Source organism: Sceloporus occidentalis, unplaced genomic scaffold (genome assembly GCF_023333645.1).
Source record: "Sceloporus occidentalis isolate IW3139 unplaced genomic scaffold, rSceOcc1.0.p SCAF_2, whole genome shotgun sequence".
Classification (NCBI taxonomy): domain Eukaryota; kingdom Metazoa; phylum Chordata; class Lepidosauria; order Squamata; family Phrynosomatidae; genus Sceloporus; species Sceloporus occidentalis.
The window spans coordinates 2,951,375-2,972,332 of record NW_028316982.1 but is presented as its reverse complement, the minus strand read 5'-3'; the positions used below and the strand labels follow the sequence as shown (position 1 = coordinate 2,972,332).

At 45.8% G+C, this 20,958-nt stretch overlaps 1 protein-coding gene across 1 annotated transcript in view; it reads right to left on the bottom strand.

Moving 5' to 3' along the window:
* The window catches only part of LOC149317875 (solute carrier family 12 member 9-like), a 131,199-nt gene that overhangs the window by 12,343 nt on the left and 97,898 nt on the right, over positions 1-20,958 (bottom strand). The window contains exon 10 of the mRNA XM_089513250.1: positions 8,349-8,541. Within this exon, the coding sequence (XP_089369376.1) occupies positions 8,349-8,541 (193 nt within the window). The remainder of the gene's footprint in view (positions 1-8,348; positions 8,542-20,958) is intronic.

Below are 20,958 nucleotides of genomic sequence, written 5' to 3'. Positions count from 1 at the left end.
TGATTTGTTCAGAGGAGGTTTGCCATTGCCTTCCTCTGAGGCTGAGCGCATGAGATTTAGGTGTTTATCACACGGAGGTTTTTGCAGCTCAGATCCAGGGTGACTCCTGGTTCAGCTATGCGAATTCATGTTGTAACGTGAGTGTTTTATCACACCTGGCTGCCCTTCCGTTGCCCTTCCGAATCGAGGGGGAATCGAATCCAAGGCAAGTCACGTGATGCAAAGTGAAGTGAGTGCAAATTGTATTACCACACCGGTGGGATTCAACGATTTGAATCGGCACCCTTGCGCATGCTCAGTGGGGGTCTGAACGCATCATGACCTTGTACGGGGTGTAAGTTCTTGTTCCCTGTTTTGCATAATTGTGTGATTGCATGAATATTTGCCTCATGAATATTTCTGTGTCTTCTTCATCCCCCTTTTTTATTTTCCCTTCCATTTCAGCAATTTCAATACACAGACAGACAGACAGACAGACAGACAGACAGACATATATGTCTGTATATTCACATTCACGCACATACACACATGTATATATTCCAAAAAAACCAACTGCCCTGAAAGTTGCCCTGAAAGTGAAAGGACCACTGAAAGGAAATGGGGGAAAATTGCAGCGCCGCATCATGGGAAATTTGCAACTGGGGGGTTTGCGGAGGTGTACCAGAGCAGAAGAAGCAAAGTTGTATTCCACACCAGACCAATTCGGAAAGAAATCGAAGTGAGCTTGGAAGCGAATTCTGTGAATTCACTTTTTTTCCAAATTCATCAAAATGAGGAGTCACTTTGGATTCACTGCGGAAGCGCCACGGAAGGAGCGCCCATAGAAAGGAATCGCATGTGATAACACATCATATTATAACATGAATTCGCATCGATGGACCCACAGTCACGTTGGATCGGAGCTGCAAAAACCTCTGTGTGATAAGGCTCTTAGCCAAGTTCACCCAGTGGCTTTCATGGCCAAGCAAGGAATTGAACACTGGTCTCCAGAGTTGTAGTCCAACATTCAAACCACTACACCACAATTATCGTCTTGAAAATTAATCTCATGAAGCCTGCACCTGCCCTTTGGAAGTGTAAGAAAGAGCACACCCCCTTCTTCCATTTCAAAGGAATTTGTATTTTGATATAGGATGAGGGACACCTGGCTTAAAGAGACTTATAGTGTGAAAGGGATGTAGGAATCCTAGTAGACCACAAGTTGAACATGAGTCAACAGTGTGATGCGGCAGCTAACAAGACCAACGCGATTCTAAAATTATAGTGTCTAGATCAAGGAGATCACTCTATTCTGCTTTGGTCAGGCCTCACCTGGAATACTATGTCTAGTTCTGGGCAACACAATTCAAAAAGGATGTGGAGAAGTTGGAGAGTGCCCACAGGAGAGCGACTAAAATGGTGAAGGGTCTGGAAACCATGAAACCCTATGAGGAGAGACTTAGGGAGCTGGGTATGTTTAGCCTGGAGGAGAGAAGGCTAAGAGGTGATATGATGGTATTGTGTAAGTATTTAAAGGGTGTCATACTGAGGATGAAGCAAGCTTGTTTTCTGCTGCTCCCGAAAGTAGAACATGGAGCAATGGATGCAAGCTACAGGAAAAGCGATTCCACCTCAACATTAGGAGGAACCTCCTGAAAGTGAGAGCTGTTAGATAGTGGAGGAAGCTCCCTTAGAGAGTGGTGGAGTCTCCCTCTTTAGAGGTTTTTAAACAGAGGCTGGATGGCCATCTTTTTGGGATGCTTTGATTGAGAGTTCCTGCATGGCAGAATGGGGTTGGACTGGATGGCCCTTGGGGTCTCTTCCAACTCTAGGATTCTATGATTCTACAAACATGCGGACCAATTTCTAATTGAAATTGTCTTTCGGCCAATGAAGTAACAACAACAACAAAAGATGGGCTGCTACCTTCTCCACTTGTCCTAATCTGCAGCTACTTTCATCCTTGCTAAATGTGTGTGTGTGTATACAAATGTCAGTTGGACAAACCAGAGCTCAGGGCAAGATAATGCATTTACATCCTTGGCTCCTGGCATTTGTCTTCTCTGCCAGGGACAAGTGCATTTGATCAGCATGCGTCAGGGTAATGTCACCCCGGCTGAATAAATGTTATTACCCCAGACGCACCGCTCATTCCTCTCCCTCCCCAACCTCCCCCCCTTCTGCATATGATTTGTGGCTGGCTCCTGGCCAAAGACACAGACCCCCCACTCAGCAGGGCTAGCAAAGCAAGGTTTGAAAAGGAGGTGGGGGAATCCCTAAATGGTGTTTAACCATGCATGCTTTTATCCCCCTGCTTTAGGCTTTCTTTTACTCATCAATCTGCCAAAAATGTCCTGAGCCAGATGGATGGTTGCAGAAACCACCGAGGCCTTGATTTTTGGGGGGGAAGTGGAAAATAACCCACCATGTTCCCCCGTCCAACATCCATGAAAAAAAAATACTCCAATTTTCTTTCTTATGCTATAAAGGGCTAATCTATACGCAAGTTTATTATGTGAATTGCTTTGCATATTTGCACATTTGCATCCATCGTTAATTGCTTTTACTTTCCTGTACAAATTTCCATCTATCAACCTCCCTCTGCCAAAAATGTGCATCCTTTCAAATCCAGACGAATGGCCACACATGTGATTATGTGGATTTCTGTGGACTTCCACCAATGCTCCGGTAAAAACTGCGAAGCCTTTTTCTGAGGAGATTTTGACACACAACGCACAAAATGCCAAAACCCCTGCAAATCACATGTGGTTGGATCACATTTTATATGATTGGGAGAAGGAGTGTTTTAATTATGTTTGTTGTTAACCGCCCTTGAGTTGATCTCAACACATGGCTACTCTGTGGATAAGACATCTCCAAGACCCCCTGTCCTCCACTGCTCTGCTTAGTTCCTGCAAACTCATACCCATGACCTCCTTAATAGAGTCCATCATTCTAGCATGTGGCCTTCCTCTCATTTGGTTTCCCTCTACCTTTCCTAGCATTATTGTTTTTACCAGTGAGTCCTGCATTCTCATGATGTGTCATATCCACAGGATCACCATGGGTTGAGATTGACTAGAGAGCAATTAAGAACAACAACGAAGTATGTGCCCTGATTAGTACACATGCTCTAGAAATTGACCTGCTAATTAGTGACACTATGGCCATGTAGAGATAGGCTGCTGTGTGATTATCATATGTGAAAGTATATATGCACAAATGTCTGTTTCTTTCTTTCACAGAATCATCGAGTTGGAAGAGACCTCAAGGGCCATCCAGTCCAACCCCAATCTATCATGCAGAAACACATGATCAAAGCATCACCGACAGATGGCCATCCAGCTTCTGTTTAAAGACCTCCAAAGAAGGAGACTCCAACACTCTCCAAGGGAGTATCTTCCACTCTTGAATAGCTCTTACTGTCAAGAAGTTCTTCCTAATCTTTAGGTGGAATCTCTTTTCCTGTAGTTTGAATCCATTATTCCATGTCCTAGTCTATGGAGCAGCAGAAAACAAGCTTGCTCCATTCTCAATATGACACCCCTTCTAATACTTATACAGGGCTATCATATCAACCCTTAACAGTCTCTCCTCCAGGCTAAACATACCCAGCTCCCTAAGCCGTTCCTCATAGGGCATGGTTTGCGTAAGTCTTTTGTTCATGAGACTACTAATACCCATCCGCTGCAGCAAATAAAATTATCTCCTGTGTGGACATTGGTTTAATTGCACTGGGGCTATGAACTCATATTTTTATAGATATCACCTACCAGAAGGATCAGAATGCATCTCATGTGAGCTTCTCATACAGCAGAGGCCAAAGTACACATGAAGCAGCTGCCCAGAATTGCAAGTGACATGCCAACTAAGCCCTGAACCTACACTGACTATGAAATGGCTGAGGGCTCATGTTTTGGTGTTCAGGCCAATGCAACAGCAGCTGGGTAATGAAAACATACCATTACGTGTTAATGGGAGGTGTCTTTCTTTTAAGTGTCACTTTTATGAGACAAATTAAAAAGGCCGGGGATGGGCAAGGGGCCCAATGCACTGGGGCTGGGAATGAATCCTAGGAAATGCCAGCATTTACAGTGCCAGCTGGAAGGACAAGTCATTTGTTAAAGGGACATGTAAAGGGGCATGGCCCACAAGCAAAGGATGTGGAAGCCAAGTTCAAAACGCTGTTGTTAGCTGTTATTTCAGGTAAATCTGAAATCAAGATTACCATCCTCCCACTCCCTGTTCGATCTTTTGCAAAAGAGGAATTGGAACCTAATTCTCAGAAGAGTCTGGCTTGCATGCCCTGTTTCTACTTTCCTCTCCATAAGAACATGCTGCAAGGGAATGTCTTCTTCCTCCACATTTCAGCCAAGGTCTGAATGGGATGAATCCCTTTCGGTGGTGAACTCAAGCTCTCAGTTAGTCAGTCATTCAGTGCCTGTGTCTGAACCTGTGCACACATGTATTTGCTTCTGTTGTAGCCTTTGGGGAAAACCCAAAACATTGGCTTAGGTAGATCTCAGTCTGATCCTCCAAAGCACCTGTATGTCCTTAAATATGACTCCAAAGTTTAAGAGAACCTAAGGAGAGTCCTGCTGGATTGGACCACAGACCTACGCTGCCCAGTAGTCTGTCTGATACCTCAGCCAAACAAGTGATAATGATGACAAGGGATTATTTAATATCCACTCTGTCTATCTGCCAAAAAGGAGATGATTGTTGGAAGCCAAGGATGGAAAACATGTTTGCTATAGTATTTTCCAGCTCAAGTTTCCCAGCAAATGGTATTCAGGGGCACATAGCCTTTGACACTACAGCTGATATACAGCCATTCTGATTAGTAGCTGCCGTCAACCTCTCATCCTTCATAACTTTCTCTAACTTCTCCTTTAAAGCTGCCCATGTTAGTGGCCATTGTTATATCCTGAGATAGCAAATTCTACAAATTGGCTATACATTTTGTGGAAAAATATATTCTTTTGCCTGTCCTAGGATCAGAGAATTGGAATTGTTACATGGATTTGTAATTGGTTGACCGGCCGAACCCAAAGGGTGCTCAGCAATGGCTCCTTTTCATCCTGGAGAGAAGTGACCAGAGGGGTCCCACAGGGCTCTGTCCTGGGCCCAGGGCTATTCAACATCTTTATCAATGACTTGGAGGACAGAATTGGGAGCATACGTATCAAATTTGCAGATGACACCAAATTAGGAGGAATAGCTAATACCTCAGAGGCCAGGATCAAGATTCCAAATGACCTGAATAGACTAGAAAGCTGGGCCAAAGCTAACAAAATGAACTTCATGTTATTGTATATCTGTATTGAAAATGTTCAGATGTGACAATAGTTGCTACAGTGTAAAATTGGTTACAGACTGAAGGCTAGAAAGTCTAGGCCGGAAAACAAAGTGTTCAAGGACGACGGAACAAGAGAAAATGTAAGCAAGACATGTTTTTCTGTTTGTACTGTGACTGGTTCCTATGTCGCATGGCAACTTGTGGGAAAGAGGCTGGACTAAGGTGTTACATCATGGGAAAGTTGATCTTATGTTCTAGTGTTTTCTGTGAGAATGGACTCTAAGAGTGAAGATGTGTTGTACAGCTGTAGCTTATTAGCTTGTGTAAATAGCAACAAAGACAAATAAAAGCCCTCATTGAGTGAATACTGGGATAGTTTGGCCTGTTACAGACTGCCAAAATAAAGCTGCTTCAGGTCTCTTTGGAGGTATGCTGTTTAAATGATGCATGCATCCTAAGAATCCGGAAGCTGCACCAAAGCTGCACTCCAGTGCTTAGGAATGGAGTGTGGCTTTGGCGTGACCTCCGGACTCTTAGGACCCATGCATCATTTAAATAGCATACCTCCAAAGAGACCCGAAACAGCTTTATTTTGGCAGTCTGTAACAGGCCTTTGTTTCTTTAATTAAGCAGCTCTTTTACTAGGCATTGTTCCAGGAAGCAGAAAAGCCTGTGTTGGAGTTTGCTTTGATCCTGAGTTCCAGAAGAGACTGCATCTGCATCCAGTTGGTAACAGTTCGGAGCCACAGGGCAAGAGACATCACCCAAAGCAAATTTTCTAACACTTCAACAGGGAGAATTGTAAGGTATTGCACTTAGGGCGGAAAAATGAAATGCACAGATATAGGATGGGGGACACCTGGCTGAATGAGATTTATATGTGTGAAAGGGATCTAGGAGTCCAAGTAGACCACAAGTTGAACATGAGTCAACAGTGTAATGCAGCAGATAAAAGGGCCAATGCGATTTTAGGCTGCATCAATAAAAGAATAGTGTCTCTAGATCAAGAGCAGTAATAGTGCCACTCTATTTTGCCTTGATCAGGCTTCACCTGGAATACTGTGTCCAGTTCTGGGCACCACAATTCAAAAAGGACATTGAGAAACTGGAGCCTTGTGTCCAAAGGAGGGCGACTAAAATCGTGATGGGCCTGGAAACCATGAAGCACTATGAGGAAGGACTTAGGGAGCTAGGGATGTTTAGCCAGGAGAAGAGAAGATTTAGAGGTGATATGATAGCCCTGTTTAAATATTTGAAGGGATGTCATATTGAGGAGGGAGCAAGCTTATTTTCTGCTGCTCCAGAGACTAAGACCCAGAGCAATGGATGCAAACTCCAGGAAAAGAGATTCCAGCTCAACATTAAGAGGAACTTTTTGACAGTGAGAGTGGAAGTGGAAGATGCTCCCTTGGACAGTGGTGGAGTCCCCCTCTTTAGAGGTTTTTAAACAGAGGCTGGATGGCCATCTGTCAATGGGGATGCTTTGATTGAGAGTTCCTGCATGGCAGACTGGGGTTGGACTGGATGGCCCTTGCGGTCTCTTCCAACTCTAGGATTCTATGGCGGGTTACAGGATTCTATGGCCCATTTGGGGCGGGCTGTACCCGCCCCTTTCCCCGGTGTATCGGGGCCTCAGTGTCTAGAACGGCAGCCGCTGAGGCCCCGATCCGCCGCTTTTCAGGCTGCAGGGAAGCGGCAAAACACCGCTTCCCCGCAGCCTGAAAAGGGGTGTCCCTGGGGCTTCAAGCCCCAAGGACACCCTGCGGCGGCGGGGAGGAGGAAAAAGGGGCCGCTTGGCCCCTTTCTCCTTTGGTACGCTGAGTGCAGCCGTGTGAAGGCTGCGCCCAGCGGACCAAACCAGGAAGGAGCTCCGAAATGGAGCTCCTTCCTGCTCTGCGCTAAGGGCACACTAGGTGCCCTGGCGCGGAGCAAGGACGTCACTTCTGCGCCGCCCCATATAGAGGCGGCGCGGTCATGACATCCTCATGGCGGCGGCCATGTGGAACGGCCGCTGCCATTTTGTGCGTGCAGAGCGTGCACTAGGGTTAGGGGGGTTTGTAACGGGCCTATGATTCTACAAACATGTGGACTAATTTCCGCATGCGGACCTCAGGGGCCACCTAGTCCAACCCCTTGTCATGCATGAATATACTAAATGTCTATCTTGCCATTCTAGGAGGGGAAAAAAGATGCTGGTGGAAAAACCGAGGAGAAAAGATGGTCATCCAACACCTGATTATGGATCTCTAAAACAGGAGAGTCCATCACCCTCAAACACTTGAGTCAATTGTAGGGAGCCCTGGTGGCACAGTAAAACCACTTAAAGAATGCTTAGCTTAGTGCAAGGAATGTACTTGCTGTTGCTATCTGCAAATCAATTCCTGCATGAATCTACAGGATGAATCCACAAAATTATAGTATATAATGTATTTGTGGGTGAGTTTTAATGCATTTGGGGTGATTTTCAGGCTAAAAATAACCTGAAAAATGTATCAGTGGGGGAAGGCTTGGGGTGTCTCAGAAAGTAGTGTTGCAAAAATATGGCTAGGGCCCACATATAATCCACAGGCCATATTTACCCCTGCTCCAATGGACACAGATACACTGTTCCAGGCTAGAAAAAGTGCTAGCCTGTGGGATGAATCTGATGGAGCTTTGGATGGAACCTCACCAGCTGGAAAGGGATCTCATTTACCTGTCTGCGAAAAGGCCTCTAAATGCCTTCCCTTGCCGCAAAACACCTGCTGCATCCCTTAATCCTCAGTAAAGCCCACGCTGGGCCACTGTCTCAGTTTGATCACATGTGAATCTATTTTGGGGTGGCAGTTTGGCCTGGTCCTCAAACCTTTGAGGTGGTGCAGTGGTTCAATGCCAGTACATCAGCCACAACTTTGTGAGTTTGAACCTGCAGGGCTCCAGGTTGACTCAGCCTTTCATCCTTTCGTAGGTCAGTAAAATGAGTACCCAGCTTGTTAGCGGCAACTGGCTTACAGATTGTAAGCTGCTTAGAGAGTGATGAGTTCACTATGAAGCGGTACAGAAACGTAACATGCTATTGCTAAGTGCTTACCTGGTGGAAGATGAGAGCCTGGCTGATGTAGCCCCAGCTACTGCTGGGCGACAGGTAATGGAGGGCCACAAGGAGGATCACCATGAAGACCACACTGGCTGAAGCATAGATTGGGCTGATGAGGAAGACCATGATGACGCATCCCGCGATGCCTAGCACACAGGTGTGCCATGTGAAATACTTGAAGGTGGGCCTGCAGGAAGGAACACAAGTGGTGCATCAAGAGAGGCTGATCCAGGTAGACCTTTGCAGTTCTGTCAAGGGAGCTGCAAAACTCTCCCTCAACTGGCACTCCACACTAATGGCATCAAGAGGTCTTGGGGCTTGGTCTCACATTGGAAGGAAAGGCAGGCTAAATAAAATGAAATAAAATCAAGATAGCAGTTCAGCTAAGATTACAGGAAACCATCCTGACTGTGTGTTTTAACCTGTGTGTTGTCCCACAAGGCTCACAGCTGGTTAACAACGTTTAAAGACAATGGAGATGGAATACTATTACTGTTGCCCCAAAGGAGCCATTAAGGGAGTGCAATGCACTCATTTCCAACCACAAAACAATGGAGTAGATAAAGAGTCCTAGGATTGCTTTTTCTAAGACTGCTTCATGCATTTCAAAGCAGATGCATGCCAATGTGGTACAGATCTATGCTTCTGCATGAAAATGCTTGTCCTTTCTCTCTCTCTTTCTCTCACAAACACACACAGAGCTACATGGAATTACATTCAGAAATTCAGAAGAAAATTTAAGATTCCCTTCAAGATAAAAATGAATGCTGCATTTGGTGAGTTTCTACCTGTCACGCTATTGTTATAGGATGCTGTGGATGTAACATATCTTCTTTTCAATAAGGCTTTTGACAAGGTCCCCCATGATATTCTGGCAACCAAACTAGTAAAATGTGGGCTAGAAAATGGTAAGCAAGTTTGGCAAGTTCCTTCAGAGAGGGTTTCCCATTCCCTTCCCTTGAGGCTGAGAGAATGTGACTTGCCCAAGGTCACCCAATGGACTTGCATGGCCAAGCAGGGACTCAAACGCTGGTTGATTTACAATCCATTTACGATTTCCAAATTTCCAATTTTACGATTCCGTTTCAATGTTTCCGGGAATGCTTGCCCATAGGGAAACATTGGGGAATGCTTGCCCATAGGGTGACATTGGGGAAACGTGGGCGTTCTCTTTTCTTTCTTTTCCATGTAACCAGACTGAGCCGCAGCAACTGCTAGAATTACAATAAAACAATTTAATTTTTTAAAAAACTTTTCTAGGACACAGAATCAGAAACTCAGAAATGCCCCCCCCCCCCCCCCCCCGGTCCAGCCGCAGCTGCCCATCTGATTTAGATACCTGTCCTATTTTGGGCAGGCCATCTGCTATAATACATTTTCAAATCAGAGGTCAAACAACTCCCACCCCAGTTGTGACATTTATGTGTGAGATTCTGTGCCGTTTATATTTTAAAATACACAAACGCTTTAATACAATGCTCCATCCTTCGCTGCTGAGGTCTGAATAAGCCTCATTCATGTAACAGCACTAAAGACGTTCCAGATTTCTATTGATCAGCAACTTACGTATTAATTAAGACTGATGGGATGGAGAGGCCCCAGGTCAAATCTTTACTCAGCCATGAGGTGTACTGAGCATTTTACCGTCTTTCAAACTCCCACTCAAGGATGTTGGAAGCATAAAATGATGCTGCCCAGAGCTTGGAAATGTTCTTTTTTGGCTAGCACCACCCAGTTCCTGCTGGCTGGGGGATTCTGGGAGTTGTTGTTCAAAAAGGTAACTTTCCAAGCACAGAGGTAAATTCCAAGAATGAAAAAAGACAAGCCAGAATGACCAGATGTCATAACTGCAAATGAGGACAAGACACTGCAAAATGCAGGACATTCAAGCAAAATGTAGGACATTACCAAATAAAAGCTAAAAAACACTCATATAAATCTAAATACATGCTTTCCTAGCCATGCTCAAAATGGAGGACAATTTGAAATTCCTCCTGGATAGAAGGCTGAAATGTAGGACATGTCCTGAAAAAGGAGGATATCTGGCCAACCTGATACAAACTGTATTTTTTTTTAAGTGAAGTGTGTTTGGGGTTTTTTGAAGCCCAAATCCCCAAAGTTATTCAATTGACAAAGGACCTCACATCTCTCAAAGGACATTTGCAGTTGGCATTCTTCATTCTGGCCACATGGATTATTTTGAAATGCCCTGTTTGGTTTTTAATTTCAAAACCAAAAGGGAGGAAGGTAGAGAAGAAAGAACAAGCTAAAGAGCCCTTCAACACTGTCCAAATTTAAAAGAGCATTAAACACATGCCTCTTCTGGCAGGCTTATCCAGATGATGCTTAAATTGTGGGTTTTGAACAATGAATTTTAAATGTGGATTTTAAAAAATATGTCTACATCTTGTTCAGAAAAGGAAGCGGTACTAAGGACCACATTGCAAACATACGAGGGCTAATGGAGCACACCAAAGAATTCCAAAAGAAGATCAGAGTGTGGTTTATAGACCATAGCAAAGCCTTTGACTGCATAGATCATGAAAGACTATGGAACGCCCTTAAAGACATTGGAGTGCCAAGACATCTGATATTCCTGAAGAGGAATCTGTACTCAGGACAACAGGCGACTGTCTGGACAGAAGACGGAGAAACAGAATGGTTCCCAATTGGCAAAGGGGTCAGGCAAGGCTGCATCTTATCAATCTATTTGTTCAAGTTATATGCAGAACATATTCTAAGGAAAGAGGCTTGGACACAGAAGAAGGAGGAGTATAATAAGAGGAAGAATATCAACAATCTGAGATATGCTGATGACACCATAATACTAGCAGAAAACCTCCCAGACCTGGAACAACTACTAAGGAAGATCAAAGAAGAAAGTGCAAAGGCAAGCTTATTGCTGAACATAAAGAAAACAAAAATAATGACCGCAGAATATCTACGCATATTCAACCTAGACAATGAGGATATAGAAATAGTAAAAGAGTTCCTCTACCTTGGATCAAACATTGATCAGAATGGAGACTGCAGTCAAGAAATCAGAAGATGATTAGGAATGGGGAAGGCAGCTATGAAAGAATTAGAAAAGATCCTAAAATGCAAAGATATACAGCTGGGCATGGAAGCTGGAATTGTACAAACCAATTGTTTTCTCTATTACCATGTACGGTTGTGAGAGCAGGACAGTTAAGAATGAGCATGGGAAGAAAATCAATTCATTCAAGATGTGGTGCTGGAGAAGAGTGCTGAAGATTAGGCATAAAGGCAAACAAATGGGTCCTAGAGCAGATCAGGTCAGATACTCCTGAAGTCAAGTTAAAACTGAGACTGCCGTACTTCGGACACATCATGAGAGGGCACGACTCATTGAAAAAGTCAATAATGCTAGGAAAGACAGCGGGAAGTAGTAAGAGAGGAAGGCCACATGCTAGATGGATGGAGTCTATTATGGAGGTCATGGGTATGAATTTGCAGGACCTAAACAGAGCAGTGGAAGACAGGGAGTCTTGGAGACGTCTCATCCACAGGGTTGCTATGGGTCGAGATACTGATGCTGCTTGTTTGTTAATTGTTGTTCTTCCCCTCCTCAAACCGTGGGGAGGAGATAAATAATAATAATAGTTGTTGTTGTTGTTGTTATTATTATTATTATTATTATTATTATTATTATTATTATTCAAGGCCTTAGGATTTACTGTAGAGTGCCTGCCATGTGCCCATTCAAGCCATGCCCCCATTCAGAGGCAGGGATGTAAACTATCAGCTTGGCAGGCACCAGCGAAGGGCTTTCTTTATACAACTTAATTAAATTGTTCTCATCTAACCCGCTGTCTTATCTATATTGCTTAGGAAGAGGTTCTAGAATGCTAATCTCTCCACCAGTTCCTTTGCTGTTTTCTACACTGTTGGTGCATCACCAAATTCACAAACAGCAAGGATGCAAATAAAGGGTAACTGAAGCCACAAAAAAACCCAAAGACACAACTGGGGGAAAATGACGAAAGGAGTAGCATAGAATCATAGAATCATAGAATCGTAGAGTTGGAAGAGACCACAAGGGCCATCCAGTCCAACCTCCTGCCATACAGGAAATCACAATCAAAGCATCCCCGACAGATGGCCATCCAGCCTCTGCTTGAAGACCTCCAAGGAAGGAGATTCCACTACCCTCTGCGGGGTAGCAGGGTGACCAGTGCGCCTTTCCTTGCTTGCTTGGAAGAGAGAAAAAGATGAGGGATGAAAATGCAAATTGTGGTTAAGTGTACAATCGATGTGTATAAAACATGGCTCTCTCCTGGGGTTTAGCAGGAGGCCGGGGCACATGTTACACCTTCTCTCAAATGCACCGATACGAATCCGCACATACTAATGCATAGCTACCAGGCAGGGATTTATTCCTCCTCCTCCTCCTCCCATAAAGCACCAGAGAGGTTAAATGGAAGACAACAGAAAGGGTGGCACAAGTTAAGGAGACCAGACATCATCACCGCAAAGGAGAACAAGACACTGTGAAATGTAGGACATTCAAGGGAAATGTAGGACATTGCTAAAGAAAAGCTACAACAGCTAATGTCAATATAAATTCATTTCATATGGCTCAATGTGTGTGCCTTCAAGTTGCTTCCAAAGGCAACCTGAGGGTTAGCCTATCATGTTTGTTTGTTTTTGGCAAGATTTGTTCAGAGGGGGGGGGGGGTGCCATTGCCATCCTGTGAGGCTGAGAGTGTGTGACTTGCCCAAGTGGGTTTCCATGGCTTAGCTGGGAATCCTGGTCTTCAAGGTCCTAATCTAACACTCAGACCACTACACTACACTGGCCACACTCTCTTCACAGAAGAGGGTCTTATGCAGTTGTTCCATGGCTACTTTTCTAAGTCTTAGGCTGCATGCACATTGCAGAAATAATCAAATCCCTGCTTGGCCATGTAAACCCACTGGGAGACCTTGGGCAAGTCACCTTCTCTGAGCCTCAGAGGATGGCCTTGGCAAACCTCCTCTGAAGAAACAACAACATCAAATGTAAAGACGTACCTTTAAATACCAAAATCAGAATCATCCACATCATCACATTTCTGAGTTCCATGTATGCTTGCGAAATCTGGACAGTGAAGAAAGCTGACGGGGAGAGAATAATCTCATTTGAAATGTAATGCTGGAGGAAAGTTCTACCGATACTATGGTCCACTAAAAAGACTAATGAATGGGCCTGAGAGCAAATCAAGCCTGAACTCTCCTTAGAAGCCAAGATGACTAAAGTTAGGGTTGCCATATCCCGCCGGGGGGGCGGGACAATCCCGGTTTGGGCGGTGCCGTCCCGGTCCCGGTCCGGTTTGGCACCCAAACCGGGACGGCCCCGCCCACTGCGGCCACCTCAGGCCCCGCGGCGGCTCCAAGGCCTTGCTGAGGCCTGGGAGGGCTCTCCGCGGTTGGAGCTCCAGCCGCGGAGACGCTCCCTCCTGGGCCCCAGCGAGGCCTTGGAGGCGGCTCTGCGGTCGGAGCTCCGGCCACGGGGTCCTCCAAGGCCTCCGCGAGGCGAGGGAGGAGGAGGAGGCCGCTTCCCACCGCGGCGATCGCCGCGATGAGGAGCGGCCCCTGCCTCTTTCCCGGCCTGGGAGCCGGCCGAGGCTTCCTCCCAGACCGGGAGGAGGAGGAGGACGCTTCCCCTCGCGGCGATCGCCGCGATGAGGGGCGGCCCCTGCCTCCTTCCTGGCCTGGGAGCCGGCCTAGGCTCCCTCCCAGGCCGGGAGGAGGAGGAGGAAGCCTGGCACCGTGGCGATCGCCACGATGCCAAGCTTCCCCGAGCCCTTCCCGGCCTGGGAGCAGGCCTAGGCTCTCTCCCAGGCCGGGAGGAGGAGGAGGAAGCCTGGTACCGTGGCGATTGCCACGATGCCAAGCTTCCCCGCGCCCTTCCCGGCCTGGGAGCCGGCCTAGGCTCCCTCCCAGGCCGGGAAGAGGAGGAGGAAGCCTGGCACCGTGGCGATCGCCGCGATGCCAAGCTTCCCCGCGCCCTTCCCGGCCTGGGAGCAGGCCTAGGCTCCCTCCCAGGCCGGGAGGAGGAGGAGGAAGCCTGGCACCATGGCGATCGCCGCGATGCCAAGCTTCCCCACGCCCTTCCAGGCCTGGGAGCCGGCCTAGGCTCCCTCCCAGGCCGGGAGGAGGAGGAGGAAGCCTGGCACCGTGGCGATCGCTGCGATGCCAAGCTTCCCAGCGCCCTTCCCGGCCTGGGAGCAGGCCTAGGCTCCCTCCCAGGCCGGGAGGAGGAGGAGGAAGCCTGGCACCGTGGCGATCGCCGGTTTGGAGGTCCTCCATTATGGCAACCCTAACTAAAGTGAGGCTGCCATACTTTACAGATAGCATGAAATGATGTGTCTTAGTCGAAAAGATTATTGGTAAAGTGGAAGGCAGTAGGAAAAGAGGGAGACAACACTACAGGGAAATGGACTCAACCAAAAAGCCACCTCACTGAATTTGCAAGATCTGAGCAGTGTAGTTGTTGATCAGATGTTGGATGCCATAAGCAGAAGTTGACTTGATGGCTTATAACAACAATGCAAACCATGGGACTCCCAAACCTTATTTCCATGATTTTGGAAACAGAATGTGGTTGCTCTGTGCTGGAGGAGAACATCTTCTGTACATGCTTGAAGTTACTCTTTTTTATTTTTTATTTTAAAAAAGAGGACATGCCCAAAGCAAATGCCAATGTAGTTTTTTGTGGGTTTTTTGGGCTCTGTGGCCATGTTCTAGCAGAGTTTCTTTCTGCCATTTCGCCAGCATCTGTGGCTGGCATCTTCAGAGAATGCTTTGCCTGGAAAAAGTTGGGTGTATATATCCTGTGTGAGCCTGGGAATGCAGGAGGGATTTGCATCTGTCTTGTTCTGTTCTGATGGCTGGCCTCAGGCTGGGAGGCTAATGCAAATGAGGATTAATGTCTGCTAATTGAGGATCATTATCTGCTGGGAAAGCCCCTGACTCTGAATGGTTTCCCATTTGCATTTGCTGAGTCCTTATTTTGCTATTCCTCAGGATTGGTAGCCAAATTTTGTTCACTTTAAGGGTTTCTTCTTTCCAGTTGAAATTATCCAGATGTTTGTGGATTTCAATGGCTTCCCTGTGCATCCTGACATGGAAGTGGTTGGCATCGTCCAGGATTTCTGTGTTTTCAAACAGTATTTTATGACCAGGATGGTTTGTGGCATGTTCTGCTCCTGCTGATTTTTCTGGCTGGCCCAGTCTGCAGTGCCTCTAGTGTTCCAAATGCAAATGGGAAACCATTCAGAGTCAGGGGCTTTCTCAGCAGATAATGATCACCAATTAGCAGACATTAATTCTCTTTTGCATTAGCCTCCCAGGCTGAGGCCAGCCATCAGCACAGAACAAGACAGATGCAAATCCCTCCTGCATTCCCAGGCTCACACAGTATATATACACCCAACTTTTTCCAGGCAAAGCATTCTCTGAAGATGCCAAAGCCACAGATGCTGGTGAAACGTCAGGAAGAAAATCTTCTAGAACATGGCCACATAGCCCAAAAAACCCATAAAAAACTATGGAGGCCGGCCATGAAAGCCTTTGACTTCACATATAATGGTTCTCAGCAGCATGAGTCTTGGATGCTTATAATCGTGGAGCTATGCTTTATTTGCACATCCTCTGGCTTCACAGGACTAATCAATGCTAAAGTGGACCCCATCCACAATGGTGCTGAGCCCTTGCCATTTCTCTTACTAAGAGACGTGGAGAAGGAGAGGCAGGGGAGGTCATATATTAAATTACATCTTTCATGAACACTCAGCCCTTGGCAAGATGTCCTCCCCTTTATAGAGAGCGTTAAATAACTATTTGCAAAGATGGGAGCATCACACAGGGCAATAAAGGGGAAAGCTGTTGGCTGGTTAAGACAGTGTGAGCGGATGATGGGGGAGACCCAAGAAGCCGCTTCTGCCGGCTGTCAGTCAAAGAGCAAAAGGGAGAATAAAATACATTGGGGTTATACACCCTAGAATAGGAGGGATGGGCTGGGACATGTCCTGAAGCTCAACTGTCCCCATTGTAATCTGCCTTACTTGGGGTGACCACAAAAGACCCCATGCCCTCTTATATCAGCAATGTAGAATACATGGCTTGCATGTGACCTCCAAAGCCTTTTGCAGGCTATCCAAGCATCTCCCCTGCCCATGTTCTGGGGGCACCCCCCTGCCCAAATTTCCAAAAGCCATGTCAAAAATTCAAAGATGTATCTGTGTTAATCTGTAAAATCAGTATGTAGGGATTTTGTAGCACCTTTGAGACTAAATGGAAGGAAGAAGGTGGAAGCATGAGCTTTCATAGACTTAAAGTCTACTTCTTCAGATGCATTTGGCCAGAAGAGACTCCCCTCCACCTGCTTAAACATGCCCATAAATAAATATATGCCCATATCTTTATGCACAATCTATGTGAAAGCTGCTTTGAAAAATGAAGTTGGGAGAGAGGTCCAAATGCATCTGAGGAAGTAGACTGAAATCTAAGAAAGCTCATGTTGCCAACTTCTTTCAGTTAGTCTCAAAGGTGCTAGAGCGTGTCCAAAGGAGGGCTGAGTTAGGGGGTTGTCACAGAGTTGGAGGAGACCCCAAGGGCCATCCAGTCCAACCCCCTTCTGCCATGCAGGAACTCTCAATCAAAGCATCCTGGACAGATGGCCATCCAGCCTCTGCTTAAAGACCTCCAAGGAGGGAGACTCAAGCACACTCCGAGGAAGGAGTGTGTTCCACTGTCAAACAGCCCTTACTGTCAGGAAGTTCCTCCTAATGTTGAGCTGGAATCTCTTTTCCTGGAGCTTGTATCCATTGAAATGAAATGAAATCAAGCTGTTTGTATTGTTCCAGGTCCTCTGGAGCAGAAGACAAGCTTGTTCCCTCCTAAATATGACATCCCTTCAAATATTTAAACAGGGCTATCATATCACCTCTTAGCCTTCTCTTCTCCAGGCTAAACATCCCCAGTTACCTAAGTCTCTCCTCATAAGGCATGGTTTCTAGACCCTTCACCATTTTGTTCACCCTCCTCTGGACACAATAATATATACAATGCAATTTAAGCCTGATATGAAAAAGGAATGTACATTTATTGTTTATGAAGTTTTCAGTCTTATGGCTGACACTATATACTGTATGTGGAAAGTCCACCTCTATGTGCCTTTGCTCTGCTCCTCAGAATGGGAAGGGATGGCTAGCTGAGGGTAGAGGAGAAAGAGAAGGGGATCCAAGCTTGTCAAAATCGTCATGCATTGGGGGCCCTCTGGAGTTCCCTACTTTTGCAAACAACAGAGAAAACAAGTGTTTGTAGATGGAAGTTACCCACTATAACTTCCATTCGAACTGACATGTTCTCTATCTAGTTTATCACACATTTATCCCATGAATATCCCTGAAAAGTCACATAGGCCTGTTACAGACTGCCAAAATAAAGCTGCTTCGGGTCTCTTTGGAGGTATGCTGTTTAAATGATGCATGCATCCTAAGAATCCGGAAGCTGCACCAAAGATGCACTCCAGTGCTTAGGAATGGAGTGTGGCTTTGGCGCAACCTCCGGACTCTTAGGACCCGTGCATCATTTAAACAGCATACCTCCAAAGAGACCTGAAGCAGCTTTATTTTGGCAGTCTGTAACAGGCCACAATTACACAAAATGATTTCACATGATGTCACACAAAACCTGTCAATAAAATGGTCACAAAGAAGCATTAACACACTTTTTTTTTACTTTCAGGGTTTCAGTGACAATGCATTTCCGATATCACTTTATTTGCGCAACTGTGATAATAATTCGCGCAATTACTCACCATTTTTGCTTTATTTGTGGGATGCTTTAAATGCACTTTAATCTCTCTTTAATGCCAAAATTAGCCCCAGTGTGATAAACTCCTATGAGGAAGATGCTTTGCTCCAGAGTTATGAAGACTTCTGAGTGTTGGGGGTCTGATCTTTTAGATACCATCATTTTTATCCCAGTGGAGAAAGCAGAACCAATTCCCACCTTCTAGCCTAGCCATATCTAAAGTTTCATGTCCAATCGAGGAAACTGAAGGAGTGGGAAAAACTGCTGTTGGATGCATAATTTAGTTACCCCAAATTGCTTTTTCCTTCTCTCTCTCTCTCTTAAAAAATAAATTTCTAGTCCTTATTGCTACAAAGCTTTGTGAGTGTTTTAGAATTGCCTTTGCTGCATTTTAGAAAAGGGAGAGGGAAGAAGATTTACCGCTGTGGCGTGGGACTCCGGCATTCTGCATACCTGATTGCTCTTCCATGACAAGCAAAGCAACAATAAAATTTATGGGAGGGAAAAGTAACACGAAAAATAAATTACCCAAAATTACAGTAATGTATGAATTATGCAAGCTGAACAAGCTGGAGCTTTTGTTGGCACAGAATTTGGACTGCATGGGCACAGCGTTTTAATCCTAACTTCTCCCTCCCACCTCTGGGGAAAAAAAGCCTCAAAGAAAGCTATATTCCATTCAATCCACTTTTGGAGCTGGCAAGGCCTGTGTCTAGAAGCAGACTCAGCTGCATCCACACTGGAGTAATAACCTGGTTTGGCACAGCTTTAACTGCCCTGGCTCAAGGTAATGGAATTCTGGGAGTTGGAATTTGTTGTGGGCCCAGAGCGGAGCGGAGCTTAAGGAAGGAAGGCCCCACAACAAACTCCAACTCCCAGAATTCCATAGCCTTGAGCCAGGGCAGTTAAAGCCATGCCAAACTGGGTTATTTCTCCAGTGTCACTCTTTTTTCTCCTTCCCAGGCATCAAAATCCCAACTCCTTCAGTCCTCCTCGCCTTGCTAGTCACAGGGGCTTACAAACTGGTTAATTATCAATTAGCATCCACTTAGAAATGAGCACTTGTACAGTCCAGTCTTGGGGCTGAGAGAGAAATGTACAGACAAGAGGCACTCAAGTTCCATTTTGGCACTTCCGAGGCTGTTTTCGCACATGATGCTAGAAAGCATTTCCTGGATTTTTGCCACCTTTGCAATGCAAATGTAGGTTTTTGTTCTACACTGGCTAGAAGGCACTCGGGCGATTGTTTTTGTTGTATCTCTTCCACTTGCTTTTCTCCATCAGGTACGTTCAAGCATGTGCAACAGCAGAGGTAGGGTCTCACTTATCTGGTATTCTGAAATCCAGAATATTCCAAAAGCAACACTTCTTTCATGAGTGGCTGAGATAGTGACACCTTTGCTTTCTGATGGGTCAGTGTACACAGTCTTTGTTTTATGCACAGCATTATTTAAAATGTTGCATAAAGTTTTGTTTGTTTTGTGCCTTCAAGTTGTTTCTGACTTATGGCAATGCTAAAGCGAACCTCTCATGGGGTTTTCTGGGTTAGATTTGTTCAGAGGAGGTTTGCCATTGCCTTCCCCTGAGGCTGAGAGAGTATGACCTGCCCAGGGTCACCCAGTGGGTTTCCTGGCCAAGCTGGGAACTGAACCCTGGTCTCCAGAGTCATATTTGAACACTCAAACCACTGTGCCACACTGGATCGCTGTATGAAATTATCTGCAGGCTATGTGTATAAGGTGTACATGAAACACAAATGAATGTTGTGTTTAGACTTGATTCCCATCTTCAAGATATCTGGTTATGTATATGCAAACATAAAAAACAAAAACAAATTTCTGGAGGAAAGTCCCAGGGCTAATTTAAGAGCATGGAATACACAGAGGAGAAAAGGACAGTAAGCACATTGGACCATTTACAAACCAAAATCATCTTTTATCCTGGAAGCAAAGTTTATTTAAACCCCTTATCAAAAGCTCTGCTCCCAATTCCAGCTGTCTTGCCCCAACTCCACACAGGTATATGATGTCAATAAAACATCCTTCCCCCTGTGGCAAAGCCAATGAGCTCAGTCCTAACTCACGTTTCACCTTTTCCAGGGACAACATTGGTTAGAAGATTTTCAGATGCTTCTAGAGCTGTGTTTTGGCAGTAACCCTGCTCCTTTGCCCACATACCTATATAAGCTGTGCATTCCTGCCAAAATCCATTTCCAAGTTCACCATTTGGAGACCTAGAGAAAGCAACAGCATGAAGAGGAGAGGAGGATGGGTTGTGTGAGTTCACAGATGACCACACAAAGAACCACAAGCCCTCATCAGACATGTGTGGAACTGGGGGTCTTGCGCACTGGGTGGTTCGAATTCGCGTTATTTCGCAAAGAACCATCATACCTGGGATTGGCAGGATTCAAATTGGCCAATCTGCATCCGCGCGAAGTGCATTCAGTGCAGAATGTTTCGTTACACCGGAGCTCAACATGCGGATTGGCCGATTCGTATCGGCCGCCTCGCACATGCTCAGTGGTGCCCTGCATGGGTTGCGACCTTAAACGCTTCCGGGGTGAAAGGGGAGGTCACGTCATGACAGCCCGGTAAACAGCTGGAGAGCCAGCTCATGCACATTAACAATCGCGATACAACGTGCCTGTTACTGTTCCCTCTGTACATTCCTGCTTGGTTTTAACGTGACCTTTCCTTGCAACAAATTAGCAATGCCCGGTTCTGCGTGTGTGTGTGTGAGTGTGTGTGTATGTATTCTGGGGGGGCGGGGAGGAGCAGTT